The sequence below is a fragment of the Sphaerodactylus townsendi genome, linkage group LG05 (genome assembly GCF_021028975.2).
Source record: "Sphaerodactylus townsendi isolate TG3544 linkage group LG05, MPM_Stown_v2.3, whole genome shotgun sequence".
Taxonomy (NCBI): Eukaryota; Metazoa; Chordata; class Lepidosauria; order Squamata; family Sphaerodactylidae; genus Sphaerodactylus; species Sphaerodactylus townsendi.
Window position 1 is genome coordinate 25,021,463 of NC_059429.1, and position 20,270 is coordinate 25,041,732.

Genomic DNA, 20,270 nt, shown 5'->3' on the forward strand with positions numbered 1-20,270 from the left:
TTGTGCCGGACGCACAGGGGAGCCAGCCATACTTTTGCAGCAGTTTCAGCATAGATGCTCTACAAGAGTGCAGCGCCAAAGCACAGAGGTAAGCGCGCTTGCCACATTGAATGGGAAACCGTTTGATATCTCTGCAGACTGGTCTGCTTTATCTGAAGAAGCGGTTGCGCAGAATCTGCTACAAGACCCACAAGAATGCCCCCACTAGCAGTGTTTGCCAACTGCTACCCTGGTTGTCACAACCTTTAGACCAGGGGGGTCCAACTCTGGTGCTTCAGATGTTCATGGACTACAATTCCCATCAGCCCCTGCTGGCATGACTGATGGGAATTGTAGTCCTGTCTACATAGCCCTGACAGTCAGAAAGTTCTTCCTAATGTTTAGGTGGAATCTCTTTTCCTGCACCTTGAACCCATTACTCCGTGTCCTAGTCTCTGAGGCAGAAGGAAACAAGCTTGCTCCCTCTGCAACATAACATCCCTTCAAATATTTAAACACAGCTATCATGTCCCCCCTTAACCTTCGCTTCTCCAGACTAAACATCCCCAGCTCCCTAAGTCTCTCTTCGTAAGCCATGGATTCCAGACCTTTTACCATTTTGGTTGCCTTCCTCTGGACACGGTCCAGCTTGTCAATATCCTTCTTAAATTGCAGTGCCTAGAACTGAACACAGTACTCTAGATGAGGTATGACCAATGCAGAGTAGTGCAATTACTTCCCTCAATCTAGACACTATACTCTTATTGATGCATTCCAGAATCACATTGGCTTTCTTGGCCAAGATTAACTGGCAGACTGTGTGCATGTGCGGGTGGCAAAGACGCCATTGCACAGACAATTACTATTCCAGGACATCTGGCATAAAGCAGCCCAAAAAGGACAAGCGCAGAGTGAAGTGCAGTTCTCTTCCTGCCTTTGCTGGAACTGAGCCTGGGGCAGCCCACCTCTTACATATGCTACCTGCCGCACAGCCAAGCTTTGCCATGGCTGTGAAATCTGAACAGGCTGCAGCTTCTCTCACCTGCGGAACATCAGGTGCAATGCAGAGGATGGGAGGAAGCAGCCGAGACACAACAAACTGGGTCCTACTTTCCAGACTGTTTTCCAGAATTTGGTTTCAAAATGAAATAAAACAGGAGTCCCTTTTCTGTTCTCACTTAAAGTAGAGGTGCCTGTTCAAGCTGTCCTAGCAGTCTGACTCAGACTGCACATCCCAGTAGCAGATCACCTTTGCAGTTCCAGCCCAGCAGGCCAGAAGCATCTCTGCACAACTGCACGAAGCGATTTGTAATTTCCAGTCTAAGAGACCAAAGGTTGGGTGTCCTTCCACTTTTTCCACCCTGAAGGGGATACAAGCTAAGCAAGAAGGAAAAACCTGGTAGGATTCAAATCCATGAATCCAATTCTTAATCAAACACGGATTCCAAACATTCCAGCATCTTCAACCACACAATTATGGCCCAATTTGGAAAGTGGGGGAATTGCTGCCGGGAGGTGGTGCTGCATTAGCCCGGCGGAGGGGCAAATCCACCAGTGGGCAGGGCTGCTGCCATGGCCTGTGGAGACACCTGCATGGGGCACAGAACACCGCATCAGCGCTGCCACCAGCCCCACCAGCATGGGTGTTCCAGAGGTATGGCTCGTGGTGGAGTTGACATTAGTCGGCTTCTACCCCAGCATAGACTTACACCACCCAAGGTCACTGAGTCCAACGGAGGGCTCTTTGGTAGCAGGGAAGTTTTTGTTGTATTTGGCCTCCCCGCGCTGCCAAAAAGCCCTATTGAGGCGGCAGGGCAACACCACAGCGGCACCATCCCTGGCAGTCGCCAGGGCTCCGGTTTGGGCTCCCTGAAGCACAACAACAAAATCCCCCAAATGGATGACGTACATCTGAAATGCTGTAATAATCTATGGGGCTTTCCGCACTGACAGAGTTGTACTGGTTTCTATCTAGGTTCACCTCAGTGTATCCGCACTGCAACTGAGCTCAACGTTGTTTTGTCTCAGTTCCCCCACCTCAGAACTGCGACATCCCTGTCGCAGTTATGAACTGCACCTTTCTGCTGGAACAAGGTCGATACCGCTTTTGAGCAGCGGGGCCTTCAAGCGTTACCTCATCAGTTCAACCAATCAGGAGCCGCTTTTGTGGCATGCGCAGAACGGGAGACTGTAACTGTAAACTGTAAACGGGAGACTGTAACTGTAAACTGTAAAAACTATTTAAAAAAAAGAACGCTCCCGTTTCCCATGGTAACACAAGCTCCAATCACGATCGAGGAGCGAAACAGGCACCAAGATGATCCCGCCCACTTAGCTCGGTTCCAGGGGGTCAAGTAAGTTGCTGTGCGGACAGCCTGGAATCGCCCCCCACTGAAGGGAACCGAGTCGACCTTAGCTCCCTTTTGTAGTGCGGAAAGCCCCTATGTAGCCAGCAAGAGGTGCTGTGACATGCTGGCATACGCATGCTCACAACTCCTGCACCTGGACTTTTATAATACTCTGGGACCTTTATAATGCTCTGGACATTACATGTTGTGTAACTATAAATTTGGCAAGGAAAAAATAGTTTCAAATGGAAAAAAAGTTGCTTCATCTGTATGGAATTAGCTCAGAAACATCGGCTGTAGGCAAGAGAAAGCTGTGCTGGAAAGCTAAGGGGGTCTTAGCCCCTCTACGATGACCCGCTTTACTGAGATCAATGATGGAAATTGTGCCCAAGGGAGGCAGACCGAATGCAGCTGGAAATGGTCAAATACACAACTGTGGTTTTATATAGACAGAAGTAGAAAGTCATTTAAGGATAATGGCACGTTCCCGCCAACTGAATGGGGTGAGAGATGAAAAAGAAAAAAAGAGAACTTGCATTATCGGAGGAGCTGAAAGGCCAGACGTGCTGCTCCTTACGATATGGCACCAGTTTCATACCTCGAACCTGACTATAGGTCTATCAAGGCCAATATTATCAGCGTCTGGGGCAGAAGTCTTTCATATTGCCTATTATATAATCGCTTTAACTAGAGTTGTTGGGAAATCAACCTAGGACCTCCTGTATGCAAAACAGAAGCTCCACCACTGAGCTCCTCCCCTCTCTCCCCCAACCCCATTTTTGGTAGGCTGATCAGCTTGCAGTTTCAAAAGGAGCAGCAGTGGCGTAGGAGGTTAAGAGCTCGTGTATCTAATCTGGAGGAACCGGGTTTGATTCCCCGCTCTGCCGCCTGAGCTGTGGGGGCTTATCTGGGGAATTCAGATTAGCTGGGCATTCCCACACACGCCAGCTGGGTGACCTTGGGAGCTCTCTTAGCCCCACCCACCTCACAGGGTGTTTGTTGTGTGAGGAGAAGGGAAAGGAGATTGTCAGCCCCTTTGAGTCTCCTACAGGAGAGAAAGGGGGGATATAAATCCAAACTCTTCTCCTTCTTCTTCATATGCAACCACCCATGCATGGAGTTTCCCGCATGTTCCTCCCTGTTCCAGAAACCCCTTCAACCCCCAGACCAGCCATTCTCAACCAGGGTTCCCTGGTACCCTGGGGTGCCGTGAGCACGTCCCAGGGGTACCGCGGCAACACTACCGCCCCTCCTCATTTTTGTGGTGTCTCCCACCGGCGCCAGCAAGGACATGGAGCTGGCCCATGGGGCAGGGCCTGTCACAAGGTCAGTAGCCACACACACACCCCCATGCTACCCTTCACCCTGGGAGGGGAAGGTGGGGTGTGTGGCAAGCAGGGGCAATGGGAGGGGAAGGTAGAGGGTGGCGGCAGGGGTACCATGAGATATGAAGAGTGAGGTCAAGGGTACCTTGACCTCGAAAAGTTTGGGAAACACTGCCCCAGACAGATTATTTGCAAAGGCGCAGGACACCTAATGGAGCAAACCCCCCCCCCCATAGGTTTGGGGAAAGGAGTGTGGAGGGACAAGGGGTTGAAATGGCTCCCCCCTCTTCTGCAAGAACAGCCCTGGGGAGAGGAAGGGGATATTTCATCCCCTGGTCCCTCCTTATCGGCACGGTTAAGTCTTAGGCGGGTTCTGTGATCTGGAGCATGATCTTTCTGTGGGTCAAATGGGGCCGCCGGAACAGTTTGGAATGCAGGAAATATGGTTTCCGTGCATCGATGACAGGATTGAAGCAGTTATTGGAAAGTTCCAAGAATCCTGGAAGAAAAAAACAGGAACAATAGTTTTTCAGCTCATTCCAACTTAGTCATTTCCCCTCAGAGCCAGAATTAAGGCTTGCCTGGGATATACCAGGACGTGTTGGTGTGGGGAGAGAAACACAAAACTCTCCTCTTTTAGTGCAGTGATGGACATCCAAAGGCTCACTCTTCTACCTTGGTTTCCAAAATGAGGCAGATCTGGGACATCCAAATGGAACCCTGAAGCTGAAAGCAGACGGGCTTCAAGGCTTTGGCATGGACTCTGACATGTCATGGATTTCCTCAGCTCTGTGGTATCAGCTAAGGCAGTGCCCTCCATGCCAACACACAGGTTTGACAGCAGCCCAGCGCCTGCTTGAACCTGCCATAGCCACCAACAGGCTTTGGTAAATCCTGGCCTCTTTGAGGTCAACACTGACCTGAACAGACTGTGTGCACCATCAGCAAAATCCCAAATGAGAGAGCATCTCTGACTTACAACTCCCACACATGTCTCTGCGATTGTAATCAAAATGCTTTTGACCAATGATTGTTTGAATTACTGCATGAGAGTATTCCGCTTTGTTTTGACTGCTGGTTACAGGAATTACCAGGGCAGGATGATGGAGAAATTGGAAGGGGGGGGTGGGCAAACACATCTTGCCCGTATATACTTATTTTAAAATGTTTATACCATCTTGAACAAATGGAGCCAAAAGTGAATAATATTCAGTAGAGGAGCAGCAGTGGCATAGTGGTTAAGAGCAGGTGTACTCTAATCTGGAGGAACTGGGTTTGATTCCCCGTTTGATTTCACTTGAGCTGTGGAGGCTTATCTGGAGAATTCAGATTAGCCTGTGTACTCCAACACATGCCAGCTGGGTGACCTTGGGCTAGTCACAGTTCTTCTGAGCTCTCTCAGCCCCACCTACCTCACAGGTCTCCTTACAGGAGATAAAGGGAGGACATAAATCCTCCAACTCCTCCTCCTCCTCCTCCTCCTCCTCCTCCTCCATCATCCAACCTCAAAGGCTCTCAAAGCTCTTCGCTACTAAAATTCTTCAAACCTCTTATTAATCGCCTACGCAACTCCGTCTCTGTTTCTCTCTCCCAATTCTACATAGAAGGAACTGGATGAGCTTAGACAAGCATTTTCACTGTAAGTATCTTCACTCTGCCTAATATTTTTTCCAACAAAAAAAAAAATGTGGGGGTTGAAAATTCATGGCGCCGACAGGAAGGATGGACTCTGTGCCGGCCAGGAGAGAAGGGTCTTTGAGAAATGGTTTCCTTCTTGTGGAAACAACATCTCTGGTTTTGTACTTTAAAAAATGTCTCCAAGACACAGACTTGCCTCGGAAACCAGATTTCTGGAACAAATCCCCCAACCATTGAAGAACTGCAGATGCCTCCAGCACTAATGGTCGAAAACGAGCAAGTTGTGTTTGAGCGGAAGGTCAAGTTATACATCTTGTCTCACACAAATCAGAATCTTCTTAAAACTGGAAGCACTGATGAGAAGACAACTAAAAGTGCAAACAAGTCTTAAGCTTAGGTTTCTAACCATGTTCTGTACACAGACAACTTAAGCATGTTTTTCTTCTCTCTCTCTTTTACATACACATTTTCACAGAAATGAAAAGTCATAAGAACATAAGAACATAAGAACTAGCCTGCTGGATCAGACCAGAGTCCATCTAGTCCAGCTCTCTGCTACTCGCAGTGGCCCACCAGGTGCCTTTGGGAGCTCACATGCAGGAGATGAACGCAATGGCCTTCTGCGGCTGTTGCTCCCAAGTACCTGGTCTGTTAAGGCATTTGCAATCTCAGATCAAAGAGGATCAAGATTGGTAGCCATAGATCGACTTATCCTCCATAAATCTGTCCAAGCCCCCTTTAAAGCTATCCAGGTTAGTGGCCATCACCACCTCCTGTGGCAGCATATTCCAAACACCAATCACACATTGCGTGAAGAAGTGTTTCCTTTTATTAGTCCTAATTCTTCCCCCCAGCATTTTCAATGAATGCCCCCTCTGAGTGGCTGATTCACGCAAGAATGGACATCTCTTAAGGTTGCCAAACCCCTCCCCACGGCTAGTGACAGGAAATGGGGGGGGGGGTATGATCCACCTTGGCAAATAAGGCACATCTGCACCCTTAATGAACACAGATTTGTCAGAGCCACCATGCGCATGCACAAATTCAGCCCAAATCACAGGAATTGTGAAAAGAATTCTTTACACTTTAGAATCATAATCTCAAAAGCAGCCCTCAAGTGAGGCTGATAGTTTAGCAACGGGGCTCCTATGGCAAACATCACATTTGGAAAAAAAGAATTGCCTTGGAAACCAGTTTTAAATGCTCTAAATTAAAGTGAATTTGTCTTACGTTATTCAATAATTTTTTAAAAAAGCAAATTGCAGAATGTCATAAATAAATGAGATGTGCTTGTCAGTTAAGCCAGGATCTTCCCATTCATTGGCAAGAACAGGTTTGCTTCTGCCCAATTCAAAGCAATTTTGCACTCGCTTTGCGGCTCATTTGCACTCACATTTCCACATGTAGGGCTAAAGATAAAATCTACCCAGAATTCTTCTAAGGGAATGGAACCACCCCAAATCCTCCCATACAATGGCTCGGTTTTATTGCTTCTAGGACAATCAGGGAGATAGTAATTCTTATCAATGAAGCATGTGGAAACTTTCACCAGCTCAGGCTTCCAGTAACCAATATAAATAAGAAATGCACAAACCGCCTTCTGCTTTTCATTCACAAAACGGGCAGCCCAACAAAACAGAGATTTTGGACTGGACAGGAAGATTGTATTCCTGCTTGGATCTGCTTGGGTGACAACTGTTTTTAGTAACTGGATACTGGCACCCATGAAATAATTCTCCTGTGCCATTATCTGCCAAAGTACGCAACTTTGCCAGAGCACTCAAGATTGCCATTGTCTAATGATAGCAAATAAACATGTAAAGACAACCCTTGCTGTTTAAGTTTTGGAAGAAGCTAAGAAACATTTTGGAGTAAAACAAAAGAAGGGCTCCAGCGAGTCGAAACCGTTAAGAGGTGCCAAGACACTATGCAAACCTTCACATAAAATCAACTGGCTCTGAATATATTTCATTAAGTCCAAATCCCATCTTTTCCTGCCTCAGCTTTAAATCCAGCACCAAGCACACAAACAAATCCTACGTATATTTACTCGGAGAGAAGAACCTGTGAGTTCAGTGTAACTACACCCAAATTAGCAAGCATAGGATTGCAGTTCTAGTTGGGATAGGATGCTGGGTGGGGTGGGGGATATGCAAGAAGATTCAGAAACTGGAGGGAGAGTGGACCCATTCACTAGGTTTTGCTTCCCACTTCAAAAGCTAAGCAACCATTTTGTTTAGAATCTGGAAGCACATCTGAAGTTCAAAGCACTTCACATACATTCCCAGTGAATTTTACATATCAGTGAAAGATGGGCAAATGTTATTCTCCATATTACTGAGGGCTGATGGACTAATGGCTTTGTCAGTACCAGAAGGAAGACTGAGGGGCAAAAATTGTGTTTGCAGGATCCAACCTGACATGGGGATAGCTGCCTCCAGATGTGCACCTTTTCCACAGAGATCCTTGTATTCAGTATGCTGGGCACCTCTAAGCCAGGTGCTGATTCAAGAGTGCTGCTACGCCATCAAAGGCCCTTTCCGCACGGAGGCGGAAGGGCTTGGGTCGGCGTAATGAACGCCGACCTGACAACGTTGGGACCGTCCGCATGGACGGTCCCAGAACCGGCTGGGATGACGGCGCTGCGGAGCGCTGTCGCCCGGCCGACCCGCCTCTTCCCCGTCCTTCCCCACTCACCTCGTCGCCGTCGTCGTCGCCCTGCTGGCCTCCGTAGACCCGCCCACACTGCCCTCCGACCTCCAGGGGTTGGAGGACAGCGAGGGAGGGCCTTTGGAGGCCAGCAGGGCGACGACGGCGACGAGGTGAGTGGGGAAGGACGGGGACAACAGCGCATTCCCGGCGGTGCCAGGAGGGAGGTTTTTGGAGGCGGCCTGAGGCCACCCTGGGGGAGGGGGAAGGGAGCCAGGTCGGCGCTGCTGCGATTTGGCAGCGCCGCCTGTGCGAACAGCTCCCTGGGGACGGCGTTTTTGCCGTCCCCAGGGCGTCGTTATTGGCCCGTGCGGAAAGGGCCAAAGAGAGATTTCATAATCCCCATAAGAAATACACGGATGTATTTTCACAGCAAGAACTGTTATGATCAGTGAAGCCACAAGGCCTACAGGAGGACATTTTGAGTGTGCTCTGGGTTTGGACCTGAGAAGATAAAATTCAAATACTCATATTTATACCCAGAAAGTTACTATCCTTGGAAGATGTGCATAGCTGCTAATGAGGTGCAAGTTCCTCCCTCACCTTCAGAAGTGCTTGTCTCTGGAGTGAGTCCAGAAACAGAGATTCCCTCTATCTTCGTCTCTTCAGAAGCTAGACTCATGCAGTTATGATTGCCAGTGCCTAGACCAGGGATGGCCACACGACAACCCACAGGCCATATCTTGCCCATGGCAGTCCCACCAGATTTTTAAATCAAAGTGCAGAAGGAGGTTTGCTGACCTTTTTACTCATACAGAAAATATGCTTCTTTTCAAATATTTCAGTGAGATCTTGGGGTGTTATACACAATTTGCCAGCTGTTTCCAAGCATTCATGAGTCATACTGACAACCAGTATAATAGAAGGAGGAGGAGGAGGAGTTTGGATTTATATCCCCCCCTTCTCTCCTGTAAGGAGACTCAAAGGGGCTTACAACCCCTTCCCCCCTCCCAACAAACTACCTGTGAGGGGGGTGGGACTGAGAGAGCTCCAAAGAACTGTGACTAGCCAAAGGTTACCCAGCTGGCTTGTGCTGGAGTGCACAAGCTAATCTGGTTCATCAGATAAGCCTCCACAGCTCAAGTGGCAGAGCGGGGAATCAAGTCCAGTTCTCCAGATTAGAGTGCATCTGCTCTTAAATAGATGTTATTTTTCTAATGAGTCAGGCCAGGCCATTTTTCTGACTCAAAATGGTTACAGAGGGGATGTGTTTGCCCCATTGGGAGTAAGCTGCCCTCCAATAGGACAAATAACACTTCTCCTGAGCTGTTTTAGGTTAGGAAAACAGCACTGGGAAACCTGAGCCCTCTCCTCCTCCAGACTATGGTTTCAATCTTGAATTAGGACCTTGTGGGTAAATAATTATTCACAATTCCTATCTAGCTGTGAAGAATGCTAATTGGATCAGGAGAACACACACTCGATTTCTTTAAACAGTAACCTTTACCTCAAGCCACAAAGGCCAAGGGATTGCCTACTTTCAAATGTGGAGGTAAATCTATATGGTATCACTACGGACACACAGCTTTCTAAATGGAGGGAATTTTTGCATGGAAAAGACTTTAAGTCAGTGGTGGGATCCAGAAATTTTAGTAACAGGTTCCCATGGTGGTGGGATTCAAACTGTGGCGTAGCACCAATGGGGCTGGGCGGGGCACAACGGGGGCGTGGCCAGGCATTCCGGGGGCGGGGCATTCCTGGGCGGGGCTGTGGCAAGAGTCTAAGGATTCCCGAGTCCTGCATTTAGATTTGTGTTGTGTAACATTTTGGACACCACTTAAAAGTCCAGGCCGCAATCTGTAAAATCTGAGGAAAAATGGCATTCTATCCTAAAGAGCACATTTCCGTCTTAATCAACCACTGGCTACAGTTCTTGTCTGGATTATTTTTATCAGAAACTTTTCAGCAGAGGGAAAAATATTTCCAAAGTTCCCAGAATCGGATAGCATCAGAATGGACCAGTTACCTCACACTGCGGCCTCTCTCTCTCTCTCTCTCTCTCTCTCTCTCTCTGTCTCTCTCATGTACGCACGCACGCACGCACGCACGCACAGACAGACAGACAGACAGACAGACAGACAGACAGACAGACAGACAGACAGACAGAGGGCTTGTATCCAGTGGTGGGATCCAAAAATTTTAGTAACAGGTTCCCTCGCCAGCCCCCCCCCCTCAGCAAAGGGGGCAGAGGCGTACCTAGGCAAACCGAGCCCTGGGCAAAACCTGAGTTGGATGCCCCCCCCTTGGGCAGCCACCCCACCATGACCCCCCCAAATTTTTTTGCACCCAGTCATTTCTAAATCATCATCACATTATAGAAAATGCCCCAACTCACAAATCTGAACACAGCAATGGTGAAACACACAGGTTCTTTGATAGAGACTGGTGAGATAAAAGGTACGAAAGGCTGAGAATCAATGAATTGCAGTACCTGAAAGGGATTAACCCAGTTCAGGGAGTTACATTATTAGTCGCAATTGCTCTATGGAACCTTCACGTTCAAAGGCAGTATGCCTCTCGGGGAGGCGAGGGTGTGGAGATGGAAAAGCGGACCCAATTAGTAACCCCCTCTAGGCACACACAAATAATTAGTAACCCACTCTCGGGAACTGGTGAGAACCTGCTGGATCCCACCTCTGCTTGTATCCCATCATGCAGCCAACTCTTAAGCCCATCCCTGGCTAGAACAGTGTTTCAAAGTCAGCTAAATGGAGTGGTAGGAGATAAACCATTATTGATCTAAGGGAGTTGGCAGATGCAAGTGGAACCTGACTAGGTTGAGCTCTGACAGTTGAACCAACTGACAGACAGGAAACTAACTGTTGACTACATCATCCCCTGCCAGCATGATGCTGGCAGGGGATGATGGGAACTGTAGTCCATATCATATGGAGGGCCACGAGTTGGACACCTATGGACTAGAGCATTTATCCTCCAGTCCGCACATGTGCACAAAATCCTACAAGCTCTCCTGCCTCAGCACTGTATGCTAGAGCACACTCAGGAAGTAAGATTGATGTTCTTTCAACCAAAGTACTTCTGAAAACTGTGATCTGCAAGGACTTTGCTAGGGTTCCTTAACAGTCACATGGCAGGTGTGTGTGTTAAAGGACATCAAGTCACTTCCAACTGATGACAACTCTATGAATCAATGGCCTTCAAGACATGTTATCATTAACAGCCTTGCTCAGGTCTTGCAAACTGAAGGCCCTGGTTTTGTTTATTGGGTCAATCTATCTCATGTTGGGTCTTTCTCTTTTCCTGCTCTCTTCAACTACATGTATGGCAGATATGTACAGGATTTTTTTTTTAATCAGAGTGGCATCAAGGGCATTTTGTATGTAATAATAGGCATTTCATGCAGCCAACTTTAACTTTCCTGTCATTTTTATATCTCAACAACTTTCTATTTGTCAGATCCCCATTAATAAGACAACGGCCAATTACACACAGTGTGCTTGCTGCGTGATGGGTGTGTGTGTGAATGTTGGTCACAGCAAGATTTCTTGTATGGATACCGTATATGCTCGTGTATAAATTGACCCGTGTATAAGCCCAGGCACCTAATTTTACTATCAAAACCTGGGAAAACTTATTGACTCGCCCAGTGATAAGCTCGGCGGGAAGCTTCTGAGGTAGAGGAGCTCTCTTTATTTGGGCAGTGACTTCTCTGATGTCATCGCATTGTCTAAAACAAGGAAGCCTCCCTTCCCACCTCCAGTCTGGGTTTGAGGAAGCCCAGGCAGCCGGAGGTGGAGGGAGCTCTTTATTTGGGCAATGACATCAGGGGGAGTCACTGCCCAAATAAGGAGCTCCCTCCACCTCCAGGCTGGGTTTGAGGAAACCCAGGCAGCCAGGAGGTGGAGGGAGATCCTTATTTGGGCAATGACATCAGGGGGAGTCACTGCCCAAATAAGGAGCTCCCTCCACCTCCCGGCTGGGTTTGAGGAAACACAGCCAGCCAGGGTTCCCCTTCAAGCTCCGAGGAGGGCAAGCGCTTGTGCAGCCGCAGGGAGGTCGTCCCGGCCACACACCCAGCCTCGGCAGAGGCCTGAAGAGCCGGCTGGTAAGAAGTGACTCGTATATAAGCCAAGAGGGCATTTTTCAGCCTTAAAACAGGGCTGAAAAACTCGGCTTGTACCCGAGTATATATGGTATGTTTCCTCAAGTCCTGCTTTCACTTTCCATTATCTCCATGGCAACTGAGACCACTTGTGACACCATTTTAATCTGCTTTGCCTCCACCGCAGGGAAATTCGCCAGCGAGTCCAGCTTTGCCCCAGAGATCTTCCATCCACCCTCAGCCAGCCTTCCCTCTCCCTTGTGCCACTTTGCATGTCTTCCCCCTCTTGATATTTCAAGATATCGATATAAAGAGATCTTGGAAATAACAAGCCTCTATCCTCCACTGGCAACAGTACCAGTAGCAAGAAGTGTTATCTGCTCTGGGATGGTTCCCTTCCTTAGCAGCCTGTGATCCAGGGAACTGGTTTGTCTCTTTCATGTGGAGCAGGTGGAGGATAACTTTTGGAATAGTAATATCGACAAAAGTGCAGCTTAAAGGGCTATGCTAGCACTCTTGACTGCCAGGTGTAATGAGATCTGTGCCTTTGAGAATCACTTGATGGGTGGAGTTAACAAAACCAGGCCCGGAGAGCACTCTGCAGAAAACCTTCGGAGAAAGGAGCGATTGCCTTCTTGCATGTAAACATAGAAACGTGATGAGAGTCCTCTGCAAGCCCACAGCGCAGAGAAGAGTCCAGACGTATGCATTCCATGCGTAACAGGCCAACATCCAGCTAATTATTTTCTCTTAAAATGCAAAGAAAGTGAAGATATTAATGTCTTCACCAAGAAGATGCACTACACCCACATGAGTACCGAACAAGTGGCTGGAAAGCAGTTTTTAAATAAAAAACCCACTTCAGCAATACTTGTTTTTCACAGTGAAAACACTACTGCAAGCAACTAAGAAGCTCACATTTTCATTCTAAGGAGAGTTATACACTTTTAAGCTCATTGACTTTAATGAACTTTGAAGGGCATTAACTCTGTTTAGGATAGTACTGACAGTAATAGAGGATGAACTTCCCTAAAGGACAGTTTCCTTTCCACGACTGAACTTTCCTCATAGTGGCCAGATACCAGGTGCCTTTTCGAATGCATTCCCAAAGCATGTAGGTTGACAGGAAATACCTGGACAGTGTCACACATGAGGATACTAAAATACTATCCAACTTACAGGGGTTCCTTCAAAGGCCAACGGAGGTAGAAAGGCAGAAAATTGGGAAGGGGGAACCATTGCCTTGGACCAAGAACGTCGAGCAACCACTCCACCTGCTGATAAGTAGTGGGATGCTCTCTCAATGCAGACTACAGGCTGCTTGAAACAAGTGCTGACAGTTTTTACAGGGTGAGAGGGAAATGATGTATTGGATGGCTGAGCCACACTGTTGGAGAATATATCAGAGGAACAGAAATTGCCAAAGCAGCCTCAAGTGCGTCTAAAGAAGACAAATGATCACTGAAAGGGATTCAACAGTTGATGCAAAGTCCAAAAAGCAACAAAAATCAATGCAAAAGGAGGCCTACTCTTATGCAGGGGGTAGATGACTGGGGCTGCATCCAGTGGTAATCTGTTCCTTGATGCAAAAGTTGGTTTAGCAATGCCCATCTTTACAGAATAGTCAGTTAAGGCATCAGTGAGTGTCATCAGGAAACCCCTTGACTGGAGCAGGGCCCAAGAGCCTCTGCCCTTACCCCATTGTGTCAGCTTGCAAGCAGATCTAGCCTGATCTCTGCTTTGCTGTAGCGCCACCACAACAGGTGGTCGGGGGATGCAGTTTTCAGCCTGGCAGAGAACGAAGTGACTCAGATGGGGAACTCATAGCTCATGTACAAACAGAGTGACTACTCATTCAATTCCTGGCTGAACTACCAACCACTGCTCTTACTCCATTATGCTTACCGCATGAATGAACAATCCGCAAATGGAAGCACAAATGCACTTTTGAGATTACCAACATTAACACAAAGTCACAGAAACACAGAGCTGGAAGGGATCCCAAGGGTCATCGAGTCAACCCTCTGCACAATGCAAGAAATTTACAGCTACCTGCCCCAGAAACCCCTGCTCTATGCCCAGAGGAACATCATGTTTACTCTGTTCCTATGCTTGATTATTCAACTTCACTCAGAAGGAGGTACTGGTTCTTTTCATAGTCACCAACCAGTAGAAAAAGGTGCACAGGTGGTTTCACAATTTTCCTGACGTGAACAGGAATTCATCCAATTGTGCAATAGATTTACTACTATACTAGTAAGTGTGAAAAAGCAGCCCTCCCAGTGTCGGGCTGAGGGGGATGATTTCATCTTCGCTTAACTCCTTAATAAGGCAAATACAAATGTGGACAGACTCACTGGGATAGGGAGGAACATCATCTCCCTTCCTTCTTGCCCAATGCACATAAATGCCAGGACATTCTTTTAATGCAATTTCCTTGTCTTGGTTCCACTGACTCTGCTCCCCCAAGAATGCCTAGGAACTGTGTCTTCTGTGAAGAGGTCTAAGCACCATCAACAAGCAGCTTCTAGGATTTCTTCATGGGAGGCCATGACAAATTGGCTTGAAATATATTTACATTTTGCTTATATATCTACCCCCTTTTTTTTGCAACTGGCCCTTTATGCCCAAAATGTATTGAACTTACCCTACGGAATGATACCACGTAAAATGTATCTCCCCTTCTGTGAAGTGCATCAAAGAAGTCTTGATAATTCCGTGGGGAGGCATAATAAACTTGCAGCTCATTCCCAGAGTTCTTGCTGAAACATATTTGAAGACAACAGTGGAACCGATAAGAATACATGCAAGATGCCAGATATAAGAAACTGAGGCCAGCACAATCATAATTTATGTACGATCAGTCACGAAGAAGCCAAATTTGCAGAGGGACATCAAATTACGCTTGTGTGAAAACCTAAGAACTCCAAACTGGACAAATAAGCAACAAAATAGTAAATGGTAGTAATTTTCATGGAAATGGCAGGGATGCCAAATAGATACTTGGGACAGCCACAGAACTTTCCAAGATTCGTTATTTGAAATAACAGGAGAGTGAAAGTCCATTTGTTCACATACATAATATGCTGTGCTTATTCACGTTTCTGTAATCCTAATCTGAATATATTGCTGATTAAATATGTCTTCAGATTCATTGCATCAATTTACACTGTGCAATCTGCTTTAAGTCTCAATGAGAAAGATGGAATATAAATATAGTAAATACACAAACTAAATTCACTGTCAAATTAGTCTGCCAATGATTGACGAGGGAAAGAGTTCTTGGAGTTATGGGGTATGTTTCGATGAAAGTCAACAGGTAAATTCAGAGGAGGGCAGAGACTGAAAATAAAAATGGCAATTGTCATAACGCCTTTCCATAAACCTACAGTGTGGCTGTATCTGTAAGTACTATACTTGCTCTCTCCACTAGATTGCATGGTTTTAAAAAAAATATTGGAGCAAATTCAGGGAAGACAAGCCTATCACAGCTCTTACCCATGATTGCTAAATGAAACCCCAATGTTCTGTGTAGTTCTGAATACTAGTCACTGAGAGGACAAGCAACTCAAGGAGGGCTGTTGTCTACATTTCCCAGAAGCACCTGGGCGGGCCTCTATCAGAAACAGGATATTGGGCTACACAGGACATGGTTTGGTCCAACAAGGTTCTAATACTCTTATAGCACAACAGATGACAATCCAGTATAGAAAAATGAACCAGCATGGTTGGCAGTCCTCCGGCGAGAAAAAGAAATTTACCAAAAAGGATTAAATCCGCTTTTTCAGGACTGATTTAGGTCATAAAAACAGTGATAGGACTTGGGGATTTTCTTTTCCATAGAACAGTGATGGCGAACCTTTTAGAGACCAAGTGCCAGGGGCGGAGCGAGGGGAAACTGCGCCCAGAGAACGCATGTGCCCTGCGCCTTTGCCAAGCCCCCACCTGCCTGTGCCCTGCCCTGGAATACCTCCTGAATGCCATGAAACACCCCCACCACACCCCCGGTACACCCTTGTCACACCCCTGTAGGGGTGCACGCCCAGTGCATTGCGCACCCCTCGCCCCTTGGCACTATGCCACTGCTGAGAACCCAAACTGGGGCAATGGTGTGCGTGCCCACAAAGAAGGCTCTGAGTGCCACCTACGGCACGCATGCCATAGGTTTGCCACCACTGCCATAGAAACTGTTGGAAGTGAATGTAATGGGGACACTTCTGAAGAATGGACTGACAAATACTAGAACTACTACTTGCCGATAAGATTTATCTTCACTTACTCAATGCTGGTGTCTGTATAGGGAATAGCCATCAGCTCAGAGTTTGCATTTTGTTCCAAAGGATTCTTTTTTCAAAAGAGAGAGAGAGAGAGACATATCATAAAAAGGGAAATGAATCACCAGAATTTCAGTTGATCTTGTTGTGGTTCTCTCTCACTCCACTTACATGCGCCTATATGTGCCCACATACATATGTACACTCACATACACCAAACTACAACAAATTATCCATATATAATCCATATATAATATGGAAGATTATCCAGAACAGTTAACGTTTTAAATGTCAATCGAGAATACCACATCAGTACAATATGAAAATATACACCATCTGTCAGAATTAGAAACACCTCAACTTCAACATTTTCAGAGAACAGCTAGAGCTAATCTTGTTTTCTAAAGTTTACTGGAAGTATCCTCTGAATATTCCCGTTGAAGTATACAGATTGTCCACAATTTGGTGATCAAACTGTATTTTGTTTTTTCTAACCATTCTGGCTACAGAACTAGCAAAGGAAGGGAAGTAACCATGTGATTCAAGCATTCTACATGATGTAGACCAGTGATGGCGAACCTATGGCACGGGTGCCAGAGGTGGCACTCAGAGCCCTCTCTGTGGGCACACACAGAGTTCATCATGTGTGTGGGGGGGGGGAAATCACCCCCCCACACACACACATCTAGGCTGGCCTGGGCTGCTAAGCTCAATTATTAGCATTAAACCTAAGACCTAGTTTTGGGGAAGCAGTATAGGTAACCCTGTTGTGCTGTTAAACCCCACTGATTTTCATGCAAAGAACTAAAGCCCTCTAGGGGAGGGCGGTGTATAAATCAAATAAATGAATGAATGAATGAATGAATGAATGAATGAATGAATGAATGAATGAATGAATGAATGAATGAATAAAGCGCGATCCTTTACCTGGGAGTAAGCTCGGTTGCTGGCAGTGTGGCTTGCTTCTGAGTAAACCCTCCTAGGGTCGTGATTCACCTGTTCAAAGAGTTGCATGGTTGCTTCAAAGCAAAGCCAACAACTACCACCAAGCTTACTCCTGAGTAACGCACGCCTCCGAGCCAACCATTTTTTCTAAACTAAAACCTCAGCATTCAGGTTAAATTGCCGCGTTGGCACTTTGCGATAAATAAGTGGGTTTCGCGTTGCAGTTTGGGCACTCGGTCTCAAAAAGGTTCGCCATCACTGATGTAGACCTTCAGAGCACTATGCTGTGACATGGAACAGAAATCCATACCGCAATAAAAAAGGTAAAGTTTCCCCTTCAGTCGTGTCCGACCCTGGGGTACCACTGCAAGCAGTGATTTTATAGGCAAGCCTCTTTTGTGGGGTAGTTTGCCATTGCTTTCCCCGGCTATTCTTTACCCCCTAGCTATGAGCTAGGTACTCATTTGCCGACTAAGAAATGGATGGATGGCTGAGTTGGCCATGAGCCAGCTGCCAGGATGTCTGACCCACAGGGGGTTTGAACTCCTGACCATGTGAGTGGTAGTGCAAGCACTTAACCACTACGCCATGCGGCTCCTATACCGCAATGCTAATATGCAAATTAGGCCTCAGTCTCCCAAATACAGGTTGATGTTGGGGAGAGACAGGAATACCACCAGACTAGCATCAGAGCAGGCAATGGAGGACCTAAGCCAGCTCACTAGGAACTTCAGTTCAGTTAAATTTATTACAGCCAATAGACCCGTGTACACGAAACAAATCATACACAAATAAATCCCCAAATAAGACAGTCTTACCATCTAAAATAGTTCTTGTTCTTTCAGCTTACATACAGTTTTCATTTCAAAATACAGATTTGGGGGTTCTCTGATTTTTAAATCTAAAAACTTCCACCAAAAATGTTGCCACCTCCAGTGTTACCTGAGGATTTTTCTCTCCCAACAAATATTGACTACAAAAATAATCCAATCTATCAGTTTTAACAGAAGTGGAAAAATCCTTTGCTGCCGTTCACACTGACAATACTGACATGATAAGCTAGGAGTTTCACTTTTGACTCCTTAGCCTAGTTCCTGATTGCAACCATCAGGCTTCGCCACTACACAAGTCCCATAAAACTTCTCAAATATGGAAATGGCATCTTAAATCTACCTGAATGGCAGGAGCTTTCTGCTGCTGGCTATTGGACACCCTCCTTGATCTCGTCCTCTCCACTTCGTGTCTGTGGACCCAGCCTCGCAGCTCATGACTTAACCTGTAAATACAAACTCTAGAAGTAAGCTAAGTTTACCACGTTGCGGGTGAAATGTAACCAGTCTCCCCTGCAAGGGCAAAACCCTTGCAAAGTGAGATAACAAACATTCAGATGGACATTTTCAGAGCCGGCGCCCAGTACAATCCAGAGGATATTGTCTCAAGACAAAGTTCACACGCACAACACAGTGAAGCTGCCTTCTACCAAGTGCTATCCTTGGTCTGTCACAATCAGTAGCATTTAGTCCGACTGGCAGTGGCTCCCCAAAGCCTCAGGTAGAAAGGGCTTCCACATCACCTACTACCGAATCCTTTAACTGAAGGTGTTGGGGATTGAACCTGGCACCTTCTGCATGCCAAGCAAATGCTCCACCCCTGAGCCATGACCCCTCCCAGCAATATGCCGACATCAGGACTCCTGGATTTTTGAAGATGAGCTCTCTAGGGTCAAATAAGCTAAACAAAGACCGTGAAAACCAGCACGGTGCTAGTGCAGCTTTGCAGATAACAAAAACAAAAATGTGATCACCACCACAATTTTAAAAATAACTTTTAAACCACATACATAACTTTCCAGTAGAATAATCCAAAAGAAAAAGAAAAAAGAAATTAATGTACAATATGTAATTCAATATTTATGCCTTACCATTACTTTAATACAAAATTAAAAGACTCCCTGCTAGAAATAAACCTTATTTAACAAATTGCTATTTATATGTCAAAGAAATTAACTACTTTCCTGTACAGCCCCCGCCCCTCAAAAAAAGCCCAGTGAATATATCGCAAATTGCATACATTATTATGCCGGTCTCTGAAAAAGCCACAATTCTTCATTACTAGCATTGTATCCCTGACGGCAGAAATTTGTATTCTTTTTTCTTTTTAAGGAAATTCACTAATAATTCCCGATCCTCCACAAACTTTTCTGAGTTTTGGAATTTAATTATTGCAGTTTATCTGTGACTAGTTTATGCAGCCATTCACTTGCTGTCGGGATCTGCGAAGATTTCCATTTCATTGCCAGGAGAATTTTTACTGCTGTGATCACCACCAGTTTATGAGCACCTGGAAGTATTGCTTGCCCAACAGTAAGCAGGGCCTGTAACCTAGTTAAGACTGTGCCTTCTTCAGCAGACATGTTGCTTCCTTTATGCACGATGTTTGATGCTGGTGCCAGGCCCTGAAGAGTCCCCATGTCCGGGCACGGGTGGGGCTCTGGTGAATGGGACTCCGGCCACCCCTGCGCCCGGACTGGCGCGTTCGGGCGGGCCGGAGGAAACCGCGCTGGTCGGTTGAAGTGTCGACGCGACCCCAAGAGAAACGGGCGGCAGGGCGAAGCAGGGACAAATCGAAGGAGCGACAGGGAAACAGGGAGAGGAGGCGGCGGCGCGCGGGGAGATTGCGCAGGACCGTAGCTTTGGTCGCGCTCGGAGGACAGCTGAGCCCGATTGGCATGGCTTAGAGTCGCCTCAGCTGGGGAGAGGGAGGGAATTGAGAGCCGGAAGGGCATTTATGGGGGGAAACCACGAAGCTTGGGAGCTGCCGCTGCAGCAGGGTGCCGGGTGGGGGATTGTTGGTGGCAATGAGAGGAACAAGGGCGTGGCAGGGTTGAGCCGGGTGGGCAGGCTAAAGGCAGCTCAGGCTGAGGAACTAGCTCTAGCCCAGTGAGGCAACTGGGCAGGACGTGCCAGCTCTTTGTGGGAAGGATCCAGCT

General features: G+C 46.8%; 1 protein-coding gene across 1 annotated transcript in view; it reads right to left on the minus strand.

Annotated features, from left to right (window-relative positions):
* ATF6 (activating transcription factor 6) overlaps positions 1-20,270 on the minus strand; it is a 104,939-nt gene that overhangs the window by 60,561 nt on the left and 24,108 nt on the right. The window contains exons 12-14 of the mRNA XM_048498520.1: positions 18,455-18,557; positions 16,342-16,406; positions 14,710-14,824 (exon numbers count right to left, since the gene is read on the minus strand). Of these exons, the coding sequence (XP_048354477.1) occupies positions 14,710-14,824; positions 16,342-16,406; positions 18,455-18,557 (283 nt within the window). The remainder of the gene's footprint in view (positions 1-14,709; positions 14,825-16,341; positions 16,407-18,454; positions 18,558-20,270) is intronic.